The following is a 15,022-nucleotide window of genomic DNA, read 5'->3' as shown; positions in this document are numbered from 1 at the left end:
TGTAGTTACCATGTCATGATGTAACTAGTGGTGAAATATATTGCTCTGTTGCTCCATTAGAAACTAGAAAAAGTGCTCTCTGCCAGGTCAGGTAGGTTATTGTGGGCCAGCAATGTTCGGAATTCAGTCATGACTGTAGACATAATGTGTACCGATTTGCGTGATATTTGGACAAAATGTGTAGGAGTAATATTAAAAAAATCGTTTTGAAAAAATCTGCCTCCTGGTGGTGCTATAATAGGCCAATGTGAAAAGGGTGGCATTTCTTCCTCGGCCTTTCACAGCAATCGGACGCTGCATTCATGATTTGAGGCATTTTGTTAAAACAAGCCACTCCTCCAATCTTAGCCAATCGATCACATGACTATAGAGATACTGTGTACCGATTTGTGTGATGTTTGGTAAAAATCTGTAAGAATTATAGGTAAAAATCTGTAAGAATTATAGCCAAAAATGTGTTTTGCAAAAATGTGTTTTGCAAAAATCGGACCGCTGGTGGCACTATAACTGTCCAATGTGAAAAATGTGGGCAACTGGTTTTGCTCTGGCATCCAGGGAATGTGTGTGCACAGTTTAAAAAATGTAAGTATGGAGGTTTCTGCCCGACAGCAACAAAATTGTAATCAACAGAACAACATAATATATCTCACCGATTGAGCTAGTTACATCATGATATGGTTAACTGCACAACCCACACCTCTGCCCTCTGACCTCTGCTTAAAGGAGGAGTTCACCCAAAAAATGACTTATTTTCAATCAATTGCACACCCTATGAAGCCTTGAATCCATGGATTCTTTTTTGTTTTTGTCGCATTCCTAAGCTAATAATTTGATTCCCGTCTCCTACCGGCTAATGTATCCGGTAGGAGACACAAACTAGATTATTTGTGTCTCCTACCGGAAATACACACGGTCATCAAATTATTGTCTTGCCACAAAAACAAAAAAAATCCATGAAATGAAGGCTTCATGGGGTGTGTAATTGATAGAAAATAAGTAATTTTTTGGGTGAACTCCTCCTTTAAAGTACAGTTCCATCTTGAGTTACGTGAATACTTAGCTACGTTCTCCACCTCTGACAGGAGGCCTCGTACAGGGCGACAACAAGCAGCGGAGCGCGGCCTCTCCACAGAGCCGGCCTCAGGGAGTCAAGCGCAAGGCCCCGCCCAACCACCAGCAGCTACTGGACGAGCTCTTCGACGCGGCGCGACCCCCGAAGACCAGGAAGCCCCCCGCCCCCGCCGACGCCAAGCCCTGTCGGCCCCTCCCCTTCAGCGTGGCCGACCTCAGGCTGAAGCGCGGTCGCCTCTGGTCCCAGAGCGGCGGGGGCACGGGGGCCGCGCCGCCGTGGGGCCTCCGCCTTGTAAAGCGGCTGGCCTCTCAGAGCGCCTGGCTGGTTTTACGTGGTCCAAGCCTCATGTTGTTAAATCCATTTCGGGTGGAAGAGGCCTTGCTGTTTAAGAGACTCGTAGAGAATAATATACTCCCGGCAGTGAGTCTGCGCGACCCCGTGCACTTAACAGATGGGTAAGATATCATCCGCTTCTCACCTACGCGCAGTGGCAGTGGTGGAAAGTAACTAAGTACATTTACTTAAGTACTGTACTTAAGTACAATTTTGAGGTATTTGTACTTTACTTGAGTATTTCCAATTTCCAATACTTTTACTTCTACTCCACTACATCTCAGAGGCAAATATTGTACTTTTACTGCACTACAATGATTTGAAAACTTTAGTTACTAGTTACTTTTCAGATATAAACTATGATATAATGAAACATACATTAACCACTTTAAACCTATTTTAAACCTAGGGCTATTTGAAAATAGCAGATCTACAAGCTCACAACGCGTCGCATCGCGACGCGTTGTGAGCTTGTAGATCTGCTATTTTCAAATATTTTGTACTTTTACTTTTGGTACTTTAAGTACATTTTGATGCCAATACTTTTGTACTTTTACTCAAGTAAATTTTGAATTCTGGACTTTTACTTGTAACAAAGTATTTCTATAAATGCAGTATTGATACTTTTACTTAAGTAAAACATTTGAGTACTTTTTCCACCACTGTCCGCTTCTCACCTACGCGCAGTGGTAGAAGAATTACTCTGTAGCAGTGCCACAATGCAGAAATACTCTGTTGCCAAAAAGAAAAGGCTTCAGAATTAAACGTACAAAAGCATTGGCATCAAAATATACTTACAGTGCCAAAGTAAAAGTACTAAAAACATTTTAACATTTGTGAAACTTTATTCGAAAAATAGTAGCATCTACGTATCATGTTGCATTGCATTGTGACATATTGTGATGCACCGGATTGTGAGCTTGTAGATCAGCTATTTTCGAATAGCCGCAGTATAAAATGGGGCTTAATTGGTTAATGTATGTTTTGTAATAATGATTTAAATCTGCAAAGTAACTAGTAACTAAAGCTGTCAAATAATTGTAGTGGAGTAGAAGTATAAAATATTGAAAAATGTACATACTCAAGTAATGTAAAACAGCTAAAGTAGCAGTTCCACAATCTCAAAACGTGTCGCTTGTAGATCTGCTACTTTTGATGCTTTTGTGTGACGCTGTAGTATGATCAAGTAGGGCGTTAACTCTTACCCTGCCAGAGTTTTTTCAGAACAGTCTGTAGCCTCTGCCAGGGTTTTGACCGATTTTGGTACCTTTTCGCATAGCCACAAAATATTTTTCTCAAGTATGATTGATCCCCAGAAAATTTCTAATCACAGATGAGATTCAGGTGTGGTTTCACAAATGTCAACGAGGTCTATTTGACCTTGTTGTCATGTGTTGTTTGACGTTTGAAAATAGCTCAAAACCAGTGGTTTCAAACCAAAAAACATTGTGAATTGTTTGTCCGTTTCAATTTTAACATTGAAGTGGATGGAGCAGCAAATCTTTGGAAATTGTTATCTCCTTATTCGTTTGGAATATCGAAAAGGTGTCAATACTAAATAATTAGAGAATCTTTTTAGAAATTTTTTTTTTTTTTTTTTTTTTTTTTTTTAGTTTTTTTCCCAGGACGTTTTTAAACGTCTTTGGCAGGCAACAGCTAATTTCTCAAAGACGTTTATAAACGTCTTTGGCAGTTATAGAGTTAATATACGAAAAAACACAAAAAGTTAGAATATGGAGATAAGAGGTTTCCGTACTTTTATTTCATACTCTCCACCACTGGGTAAGATCTAGTTACATACTACACTGACAGCCCCTGTTACTCCCTCAGTTTCTTAGAATACAGAGACGGTATTCTAAGAATGGATGTGTCCCGCTAAGCTGCTATAATTCGGAGCACGGTAAACATTTTGGTGTCTTTCTCTAGTGTCCTCGGGGGGTCAGAGTTCACCCAGGCTCTGTGCGGCATGGAGAAGGGCAGCTGTGAGCTGGACGGGAGCCTCTCCTTCTCCGATCCCAGGCTGCTGGCGAACGGCTTCAAAATCACGCTCGCTCCAGGTAACCAAGAACATTTCAAACTTCCCATGATTCCAACCCCTGTATGCTGGGTTAGCTGACTCTGGCATTCCTCTGATGATTTAATTAATCAATCAATTAACCGCATGAACCCTAGCTTGCCTATTCTGGGCATGTCATAACAAGCGAATGCGTACAGGCTATTTTTGGCAAAGAGATTTGGTGTTGACTTGAGGGGAAGAGGGGATAGGACCAAGTACAGACCCCATGGCGAACCCCGGTCAACGAAGTGTAAAGGGTTTAAGTGGTTAAATGACTCAGCATTCCTCATTCTTGATCATTCATTCATTCATTCATTCATTAATGAGTTATTTACACACAAATCAACATATAACTTTGCCCCTTTCCTACTTCTCGTCGTTAATCCACTGACTGTGTTCCATTTGGTATAATGTGGGAACAATTTCTGTTTTATTTCGTCCGTCATTCTCCACACTCAACCAATGTTTTTGACGTAACTCTTCATCTGCAACTGAAGGGGGAAACAAATTGTTAGATTTCCATCACATATGATGTTTATTTCAATGAACAAACCTGCTTCGTAAAAACATGTTCTTAACAACTAAGAGTTTCACAGAAAATTATACTCGACTAGAAAAGTGCGCTCCTCTGAGCGCAGACCTCCACCAGGCCGGGTTGCCTACCCAGGGCAGTTTCAGTTGTGGGGTGCAGCCGTCAGGACACAAGGAAGCTGAGGGGGAAATAGAATTGTTCGAGTTTGTGGTTAAGTGAAAGTGCATGTGATATCAATTTGGGTATGATTGGATGTTATATATTTTTTATATAACAACAGTATGGTGTTTTATGCAAGAAATAGGCCCCACCCACACATGTTCGAAGGAAAACAGTATGGAGTATCAAAACCCTGTTTGACACCATTTGGCGGGGAGAAAAATCACATTCCGTCAACAAACACTGACATTTGTTGAGCTTGTAGATCATCAAATTTTGTGAGTTTTGCTCTTATACTGTATGACAAAGTAGGGCAATGAATTATGAAAATATTAGAGGTTTGTGCCCGACATCAACAGAATGGTGGACATTGTTTCATCGATCAGTGTTTGACATGGGGCTCTGGTCTCCTCCAACAAGCCTTTCTTATTACGTGGTTCACACTGTTTAAAGGTTAAAGCATTGTCCAGTTTAATGAGTTTAACAAAAGACTGAACCCACTGACCACCACTAATGTCATGGTTCACTCACTCACGCGCGCACGCACGCACACAATGACCATAACTAATGTCAGGCACGGACTGGCACAGAAAATCGGCCCTGGCATTTGTGATCTTCACCAGCCCATAGCGGGGGTAAAAGCCGAATAATTGCCAAATTGGCGGATTATGTTAGTTTCTTTTAGGTTTTTGGTGACTTTATTTCGGTTTTAGGGTTGGCAGCGGCCCCAGCCTGCCCGGCCCTTCTGGCATCTGCCAGAAGTGCCAGACCGTCCAATCCGGGCCTGACTAATGTCATAGTTCAGCCATCATTTACAAATGTCAAACATACAGTCCTGAGGAACAGGATTACAGTCCATTATTTGTGACAGAGTTGGATTATTATACTTGCCAAAATGAACCACGTTATGGGCTTGTAGATTGGCTAATTCTGAAGAACTAGCTGCAGCCTTCAAATCTAGTTCTATATTGCGCTGATCGGAGCAACAGGTCACCGTGTTATGGCCATTTGAAGGGTTAAACACAGCTGTAACACAGCTGCAGTGACCCATATGTGTATAATTAAGCCAAGTTTGCCTGTGGCCCCAGTGGGGCCCTAATGGGGGCCCCCAAGGGCCGTATGTGACCCCTGGTGTGACTACGCTCATGGAAGACCCCTTAACAGTGTCTCTGCCCAGCTTGGTGCAGATTGGAGCAACGGTGCGCCTCGCAAGTCCGGATGTTACGTTTGGGACATCCACCGTCCACGGTCGACCCACCCTCTAGGCAATTTTAACATGGGATGATAAAACATTTTTATGGGGAAAAAAAGAATCATACGTGTCTTGAGATCTACATCAGTGTTTATCAACCCTGGCAAACGTCCCAATTTTGGGCCGGGGCTACTGCTGAGGTGTGCCGCGCCGTTTGAAAAAAAAATATCTTTTTTTTTTACTTTTTTTTTTACAATAATAATAATCAGGCATGCAAACAGCCCCGGGTTGAAAAGGGTGACAACATGCTGTTTTTTTTCGGGTCAGGTGTCACACTATTGCCCTATTTGGATTCAAAACGGCTAGTGGAAGCTGAAAAGCTACAAGTTTGCATGTCTGAATAATGCAAAAACAGAAATATTTGTTTGCATTTGCTTTTTTTCTCCCCCATATATTTTCATAATAAAAAAGTGCGTATCGTATCGAAGTTGTGTGCCCAATATCGTATCGTATCGTGAAATTAGTGTATCGGCACACCCCTAGTGTGTGTGTATATATATATACCGTATATATATATATATATAATTATATATATATATATATACCGTATATCTAGGTGTGCCCTGGGATCTTTTGGCTATGCCAGGTGTGCCTTGGCACAAAAAAGGTTGATAAACACTGATCTACATAATGTGTACAGCGTGACTTCATGTGGTCAGCCCGTGACGTCAGTAATCTACTGTGTGACGTCTTATGATTGATTGATTGAATACTTTATTAAGAGTTTGCAAAAACAAGACACGGTGGCACAGATTTATACAAAAGAATGCAAATGGATAACCAAGATAAGCCCTCAGGCCTTGTTTCTATTAAGGTCCTGTGTATTCAATTCAGCGAGACATTTAAAGACAAACAATAATATGCACCAAAAAAAAAACATCATATATACGAGTAGTAATAAAAAAATCACACCCTGTGTGAAGTGGGCGGTGTCTTGCTAGCTAATCACAATACTGAATGGAGTCAACCAATCATGTACAAAAGATAAATACATTTATTTAAACACTCTTTATGATGGACGAAACCATAACTTGAAAAAAACCAATTTATGTTTTTTTCAAGTTATGGTTTCTTATATAGGGCTATGCACATGTGTCATGTGACACTGGCCAATCACAGTCCTGAATAGATTGTGATTGGCCAATCACGGTGCAGGATAATTGTACAAATTTCCAAACCTCACTTATAGGGGCGGTTTCACAGCGCAGGATATTTGTACATTTTTCCAAACCTCACTTATAGGGGCGGTTTCACCGCCCAAAAAAGAAAGATATGTACAGTAGACAGTTGGTGGGGGGGTGTAAGTTCCTGTGATGAGCTTAGACTTTTTACTTTTTACAGGGGCCAGTTACAATTTGCAGCCACCTGTAAGTGCTCTTTTAGAGCGGTTTTGAAGAAGGGTACGGAGTCACACTTTTTTTATGCCTGTTGGAAGGCATTCCACATTCTGGCGACTGGTGGCATAGCAGTAGAACGAATTTGACCCCATTTTTGTGCCGAAACTGGGTTCAGTGAGATCAGTGCGGCTCCTTCTGGTGTTGTGCCTAGGTGTGTCTTTTACGATATTGAAGTAGTCTAACTACTAAGGGACATGGGTTTTGCCTATTGCAAGTTGCTTTACTCTGTCCTCTATCCTGAGCCATCCCACCCTAGCATAATGAGCAGGGGTTAGGTGAGTTCAAAGTATGACTCCAAATTTGGGCAAGGCTTCAGGCAGCCCTATCCAAGCCCCTCTGACTTCCATTATTACAAAATTCAAGTTAGATATTTGATTACGGTGACCAAAGCAGAGGTGGGACAAAGTCCCTATGTTGCAAGTCCAAGTCGAGTCTCAAGTCTTTGCTCTCAAGTCCCGAGTCAAGTCCAAGTCAACACAGCCAAGTCCCAAGTCAAGTCCAAGTTCTCAGCTTTTTGTTTCGAGTCCCACACAAGTCCTTAGCATTTTGGTTCGAGTCCCACACAAGTCCTAACCTTTTGTTTCAAGTCCCAAACAAGTCCTAACCTTTTGTTTCAAGTCCCAAACAAGTCCTAACCTTTTGTTTCGAGTCCCACACAAGTCCTAACCTTTTGTTTCAAGTCCCAAACAAGTCCTAACCTTTTGTTTCGAGTCCCACACAAGTCCTAACCTTTTGTTTCAAGTCCCAAACAAGTCAAAATGTTAATTCAAGATATGTAAAGATTTACATAAATCATGAGCATTTTTCACAATTTGCATTTGTTTTAAAACAAGGTTTCTTCCAGGCCAACAGAACGCAGATACTGTACTTTTAATTTCCTCCTTGAGGACAGGGTTTAAAAGGGCCCTTTTTAATTAATATAATGTAATTTTGTACAATCTGTATGGTAGAGTATGTTACTACAATATAACTTATACAATCAGGGTGGTTGTATTTTGTCTCCCTGCTCTTCTATTGAGACATTTAGATAATGTCAAAGGCCATGTCTCACCTAGACACAGGATCTGACACAAATTCAGTGTATCCTCTGATCAAGCAGGCAGGCTCTATTATCACAATGGTGAAATTTCAGCAATTGCACTGGAAACCGCGTTCAAATCCGGGGTAGAAGAGGAAATGTATATAGCTCTGAAGTGGTCAATGTATGTTTTGTATTAATAACCAAAATCTACAAAGTAACTGGTACCTAAAGTTTTCAAATAATTGTAGTGGAGTAAAAGTAGGCTAATATCTGCCTCTGATATGTATGTAGTTGAGTAGAAGTAGGTAGCTGATATATTGCACTTTTACCTTAGCGCTAGGTATACTCTTGGTTGCTTGTTTTTGCAGAAAATGCACTTAGGACTTCTGGTGATTAGTAGTTTCGTTCCCTACCTATGTTGAATGCACTTACTGTAAGTCGCTTTGGATAAAAGCGTCTGCTAAATGACTGTAATGTAGAAGTAAAGTACTGAAAATTGCAAATACTTCAGTAAAGTAAAAAATAAGTCAAAATTGTACTTGAGTAAATGTACTTAGTTACTTTCCACCACTGGTTATACTGTAGTTTGCTCTTAGCAGGCCGTAATGTTAATGTGAAGTATAGGTCTTGCCTTGCATACTGCTTTTCTCGTCTTGTCTTCCACCTTGTAATCTTTAAAACCGAAAGCTATAACTGCTGGAGTTGACATTTTATTCCACCTGGCTTCAGTTCCAGCAGCGACGGCAGGAGTGAAGCCGGTGTGTTGTTTGTTTGGTAACGTGCAACATGTGGGCCAGTGTTGCCAAGTATCGGGAGAGAAACAAGCGAACCGACTTCCAAAAACAAGCCAAAGTTTGTCCAAAAGTTAGGGTAAATAAGCAGCTTTGGCAACACTATACTAGGTGTCACTGACGGCCGGGATTTCTGACTAATAACATTATAGTTGATGCACACTTTTTAAACATTTTTGGCTTGCTTAAGTGACTTGAAAGTGACTTGAAAAGACTTGAATTTTCAAGTCAAGAGGGCTCAAGTCAAATCAAGTCTCAAGTCTTTAGCGTTCAAGTCAAGTCAAGTCTCAAGTCTTTGGCATTCAAGTCCCAAGCAAGTCCAAGTCTATTTTTGATTTGGTCAAGCAAGTCTAAAGTCATCAAAATCGGGACTTCAAGTCAAGTCGAGTCTCGAGTCTCGAGTCCAAGTCCCCACCTCTGGACCAAAGGTCCCGGTTTGCAAGGGATCGTCCTGATTTCAAGCTGATTTCAGTGAGTCCCGACAAATTTCTCAAAAACACTAAAATGTCCCAGTTTTCACCATTCACTTCCAAATTGTCACAGTTATAGCAGATCTACAAGCTCTTGTTGATCGACTATTTTCAGTAATTTTTTTAACCGGATTTAAGTGATTAAGGTTCCCGGTTTAGGATTTTGAACATAATATAGCTCTATATTAGGGTTTAAGTAGTTTTCACATCAGGTCCTGTATGGATTGTCCTGGTTGGTGGTGGTGCTGTAGTGTGGGTCACCTCGGTTGACGTTGTGCCTGTGCCAGACTCTGGGGGTCTGTCAGCAGCAGGTGCTGTGCCCCCCGCCCCCCCCCCCCCGCCCCCACCCCAGGCTGCAGGTGATGAACGCTTGAGCTTTTGGAATTCCTCAGAATTAGGACTTTGCACGGCCAGCAGTGGTGGAAAAAGTACTGGGTGTGTGTGAATTTCCAGCATGTAGGACGCTTTGGTTGCACAATTCCTCCAACCATTAAAGGGGGTGTAAATCAGTGGTTCTCAAACTTTTTAATTTCAAGGAGGACCCCAATAACTAGTGTACAAAATGTACATGTACTCTCTCAGAGTTACAGACCTGTAAGGGTCCATTTGAAACGCCCTCAATCTGTTAGATGCTCGCAGAACAAGACTGAGTCATCAAGCAGTGAGGGCGATTGTGTGGCCCTCTCACTTGTTGAAAACAGAGTAAAAAGGAAATATTGGGTCCATCCTGAGATCGCGTAAAGATCTCAGGATGAGTTTGGTGTTTTCATTGGCCGAGTTTAATGCTTTACTATAATGAATTTAAAAAGAAGACCACTAATTTCACGATCCTGAACAGCGGCTGGCAGTAGACACACACACACACACACACACACACACACACACACACACACACACACACACACACACACACACACACACACACACACACACACACACACACACACACTTTGTTTAATTGGTATTCCAAATAGTATCATCACATTAGAAAAGTGTGCGCTAGGCAATGAGCCTTTCCTTAATCCACAGGTTTCATTCTTCAGGGCAGGCTACTGCCTCACATTACTGCAACACACAGAAAAGATGATGTGAAAAGGGATTCAGATCCGATTTTTTTTATGACGGGCGAATATATTTCGGAGGTGGTGTGTGGTTTGTAAATGTGATTGACACAACATGAGGTCGTAATAAAATATAGACTTGGTGTGTAGGGCATTCATGAATAGTGATTTTTAGCATTCGAATTATTCGACCTATAAGTTCGATTAATCGATTTTATTATTTAAAAAAATTGACGACTCGACTCAAGGAATGCAAGTTGACGTCACACCAGAGCTCACAGCTGTGTCTGCTGTAGAAAAGACACTAAAACAAACAAAAAAATCTTTAAACATTTTTTTTTTTTTTTTTTTTTTAATAGAATAATCGACTTTGATGTACAGTGGTCGAATAGTGGTTTAATAGTCGAATATTTGATTATTCTGTTAATGCCCTACAGTTGGTGCGCAAGGCTGCAAGCTTTTTAAGTACCATGACTTACAGTAAGTTGCCTAGCTACGTCAACTGCTGTAAATGTGTCACTGTTCACATAGGGAATACTGCTTGTATGCACTGTTAATTGACTGCACATATTATCCACATAACTACTGTTGTTCATACAGTATATCAGCCTCATATCCAACTGTCTGTACACACAGTACATGGATACTATGTTAATTTGAGCACATTCTTTAATTTGATTTAGCCTAACTCTCAGTTAGGTTGTTTTTAAACCACTTGATGGATGGCTGCGTGCTCCGTGTGTCGGGAGCCCCGAATTTCATGGTGTCCTGTTAATGCCTCGTGCATTGCGCTGTCTAAGGAAATACCTGCACCGCCACTGCGCCGGCTGATAAGACTAACTAAATGCTGGTCTAAGCGCAAGTGCTTCTCTCCGCGCAAATGATAGCAGTGCACCCTGTTTGGGACCTGAGGGGCCGGTCTTGCTCAAGAGCACTCTTAGACCATACATGGGCAACTGTGTATGGTCATACATGCGGCCCCCACCTTCACTTAATGCGGCCCGCAGGTTAATAGCGGAATGCTGATATATTATTGATTTCAGCTCTTACAATTCCAAACATGCAAACATGACCCGCTTTAATTACTTCAGTATATATTAGTAGCTTAAATGACTAGTATTAAAATTCTATTGTCTTTTTTATGTCCAATGTATTTGTATTTAAGTTCATAAAGTTAACAAAAGTCTAACTAAATGCATTTGAAATTAAATGAAAATGTAACTTTTCAGGATTCCAATTCAAAAATAGCAAAAATATATTCAGGATTCCAATTCAAAAATAGCAAAAATAGCAGATCTACAAGCTCAAAACACATCTTTGCTACTTTTGTGTGACAGAATGGCGAAGTACGGCACGCATTAATTTATGAAAAAAGTAAAAAGTACGGAGATAAGACGTGTCTGCCCGACAGTATATGCAATGTGGCCCTCTGAAGTGAGTGTGGAAATATAGTGGCCCTCTCCATCATCAGAGTTGCATCACCCCTGACTTAGACAGACGAAAGTGTTAACAGAAATCAAACCTGCAGTCCAGCTACGAGGCCAGTCTGCCCCCTTCACCAGAACACTAAATATATGCATGAAAACATCCCAACAATTTCAGCATCTCTAGACTTGAATACCCATCCCGTCCGCAGCTCAGTTAGTTTCCAGAGTCATTTGTCAAGAGCTGTGAGTTGTGTGCTGTGTGCAGTCATTCTTCATGGACACAGAGGAGTTCCTCAGCTGCAGAGCGGAGCTATCATTCTCTCTCCCTACATGACAACTTCCTTCCCGGGCCTGCGGAGGCCTTGTAACAGCCATTTAACACTCCATTTGGAACGCCACAGTGTTTGACTTGGGTCGCCCCGTCCGGGCGCAAGCCCCAATATTTATTTATTATTATTTCCTGGAGATAGTAATGGCGTCTGGAGTGTGTTAATCCTTGTTGTGTGCTTGTTTTGGCCCAGCCGACGGCCATCTGGAAGTGACAGCCATGGCGGACTGCGTGCCGTTCATCGGAGTGGAAGACCTGAGGGAGATACTGAGCGCCGTTCTCCACAGGAGCGCTCAGACGGTGCGCGAGTGCAGGCCGCTCAAAGTCACTAACTACCTGCAGGTGAGGACGACTTTTCTTAAAGGGATAGTTCACCCAATTTTTTGGTATCGATTAGTCACCCCATGGAGACTTGAATTTAGGGATATTTTTTCGTTTTTTGTCGCATTCCTAAGCCAATAATTTGATGACCAGTGGACCGGTAGGCAGCGGTTCCGGTAGGAGATACAAATGAGACTCTTTGTGTCTCCTACTGGAACCGCTGCCGGTCATCTATATGACAAAAGCAAAAAAATATCCATGAATTCAACTCTCCATGGGGTGACTAATCGATAGAAAATAAGTCATTTTGGGGGTGAACTATCCCTTTAAATTAAAGCAATGCCACAATATAGAAATACTAGTAAAGCTCAGCGGCCTTGTGGTTAGAGTGTCAGTGCCTGAGACTGTGAGGTCAGGGGTTCAATCCCCCGGCCGAGTCATAGCAAAGACTATAAAAAATGGGACCCAATGCCTCCCTGCTTGGCACTCGGCATCAAGGGTAGGAATTGGGGGTGAGTCTCTGTGAGACACTAGTTTCATGTCCAGGGGGGGTGTACTTGTACATCATGTGATATTGTTTTGTGACTGCTGTCCCCCCCCCCCCCACCGCAGGGCGAGGCCGTTCGATTGGCCCGTCAGCTGCCCACACACCTCAGCCAGGACGATGTGAAGGGCATCCTGCTTCGCATGGAGCGTCAGCTGGGCGACACCGCCGACCACGCTTGCATCCACGGGCGGCCACTGCTGCAGCATCTCTGTGACATACCCGACAACGAGACCGAGGCCAAGGCCCTGCTGCGGCTCACACCGCTACAGCTATGACAAGTTGTTTGGGTTTGTTTGATCGACTTAAACCCTATACTTTGGTTGATCGGAGTCCCTCAGGGCTCTGTACTAGTGACGTTTCTGTTTTCGTTCTACATTAAATATGTTCCGATCTACAAGCTTGCAACAAGCTGCGAAGGTTTTCCCCATGAATACGGATGCCGGGGTTAAAGTAGTTAACGACACATTTCAAAACGTGTTGAAGTCGTTTTGTAAAGTCTGGAAATATTCTGTTTTACAAAAACCAATGCACAGCCATTAAAATAATCTGTTCCAGGTGTTCTATGAACTAATAAACAAATTTGTGTCCGAAGATTAGCTACTTTAATTTTTTCGAAATGATCTTGAAAAAAAATAAAGTTTGAATTATTTCGAAACCTTTTACACAAAACGTCTCTTATGGGGTTCCCTGGCACACAATCTTTTCAGATGGGGGGTCTGCTGTCAAATCTGGATCAATTTGGAGCTCCTTGACATGAAAATGTCGACTAGACTTCTATTGAGTCAACGCAAGTCAATGTAAGTCAAATAAGTCACAGCATGTCACTGTGTTTAGATGTGTCAGGCTGTATAAGGTCACAACTTGGCTCCAAATAGCAGGGAAATGAAATAGCACTTGTCAACAGTCTCCATGTAACATAATGACTGCGGTTTCAACTCTCTCCAGAATGAGAACATTGATTGTTTGTTTGTTTTTACTCAGTGGCCCACTCTGTCCACACACGAAATTAAGATTTCATTGAAATGGACCCAAGCCAAATCTTGAACTCCCCTGCAGTACATTCACTATTCCACACACGTCACACACCACTCTCTCTTTAATGATTTAGAAAGACCATGTCCTGTCTGTTGGTGTACTCTCAGAGTTGTGGTTTAAAATGACAATGTTTGTTTTAATCACACAAACAAGGGCACTCTTACACAAATGCCTGTTGCTCTTTGCATTTCAGAGTGACATGTGACTCCTGGCTTGACTTATGTCCAACAGCTTGTACAGTATCTTTTGCCACCCTTCCAGTCTTATTGTAGCCCTGCGTGCCGGAGTGGGTCGTCGGTTGGCAAGCCAAGGCAGCCGCGTGCCAAGCTACTACCCATAATTCCTTTCACTCAATTAGTGCCAGCTGCCGGGGCCTTTAGTATTGACAGATAGTTGTGTTTAATCCCATGGCCGCATTAAATGCTTCGGAGATTTGCACTGTAATTCCACCTACAAAGTTGAACAAATCCTCGACACTGTGCTAACTTGTAGCGCTGCCACTTCCTTGAAGACATTGCTGAGTCATTCGCACTGTGGTGGGAGAAGTACTCGGAGGCCTGGTATTCTGATATTCATATTTAAATACTTACCCTACCAAAGTAAAAGTAATTAAAGTACAAAATAGGCCTTTAAAGGGATATTTCACTTTCAAACATGTTTGGGGTCATTTTAACATCTACTCAGGCTTTTGTGTTTCATCCCAGACAGTTTGTAAGTTGTTTGATTCAGTATTTAGATATTTGATAATCATTTTATCAGACACGCCCCCTTCCTGTACAAACCTTCCTTGTAACTTCAAACTCCATTTTAACCATGTTAGATTCATTGAAAACACCTGTTCCTTGGTTCTGGTGACTATTATTGTCCTTCTAATGCGTAAGGGGGGTGTGTTTTTTTCCGATTTTATTTTTTCCATTCATTTTATTTGTATTTCATTTAATTAATTTAGCAAATCTGACAAATCTGTGTCTTTGTCAGTGTGCCTCATCACCCAATTCCTCCTTATTCCAACGCAAACAAGGAGATAAAGTGATTGAGTTAGTGCTGAGTAGCAGTTATCCATATAGCTACATGAGCTTGTATATATGATCCCCCACTCATTCATATGGACACTGAATCCCTGCACAGGGAGAGAAGCAGCCAGACCTCTGGTGCTATGATAATATTATAGTTAGGACAGTGAAAGGTCACACCGCGGCGCACGGCTTGTTTTTCATGGC

At 41.9% G+C, this 15,022-nt stretch overlaps 1 protein-coding gene across 2 annotated transcripts in view; it reads left to right on the top strand.

Annotated features, from left to right (window-relative positions):
- Nucleotides 1-13,323, top strand: part of pms1 (PMS1 homolog 1, mismatch repair system component) — a 43,038-nt gene extending 29,715 nt beyond the window's left edge. The window contains exons 14-17 of one of the 2 annotated variants that reach the window (XM_080456993.1): nt 1,086-1,527; nt 3,332-3,462; nt 12,093-12,241; nt 12,833-13,323. In XM_080456993.1, coding sequence (XP_080313119.1) covers nt 1,086-1,527; nt 3,332-3,462; nt 12,093-12,241; nt 12,833-13,042 — 932 coding nt within the window. In that variant the 3' untranslated portion in view covers nt 13,043-13,323. Of the gene's footprint in view, nt 1-1,082; nt 1,528-3,331; nt 3,463-12,092; nt 12,242-12,832 lie in introns of both variants that reach the window. The other variant, XM_080456992.1, reaches the window with a different exon arrangement.
- Nucleotides 13,324-15,022: the final 1,699 nt, after the last annotated feature.

Source organism: Gymnoscopelus braueri, assembly GCF_963280865.1.
Source record: "Gymnoscopelus braueri genome assembly, chromosome: 18".
NCBI classification, from domain to species: Eukaryota; Metazoa; Chordata; class Actinopteri; order Myctophiformes; family Myctophidae; genus Gymnoscopelus; species Gymnoscopelus braueri.
Note: the sequence above shows the minus strand (reverse complement) of the source record. Positions and strands in the feature narration are given on the sequence as shown.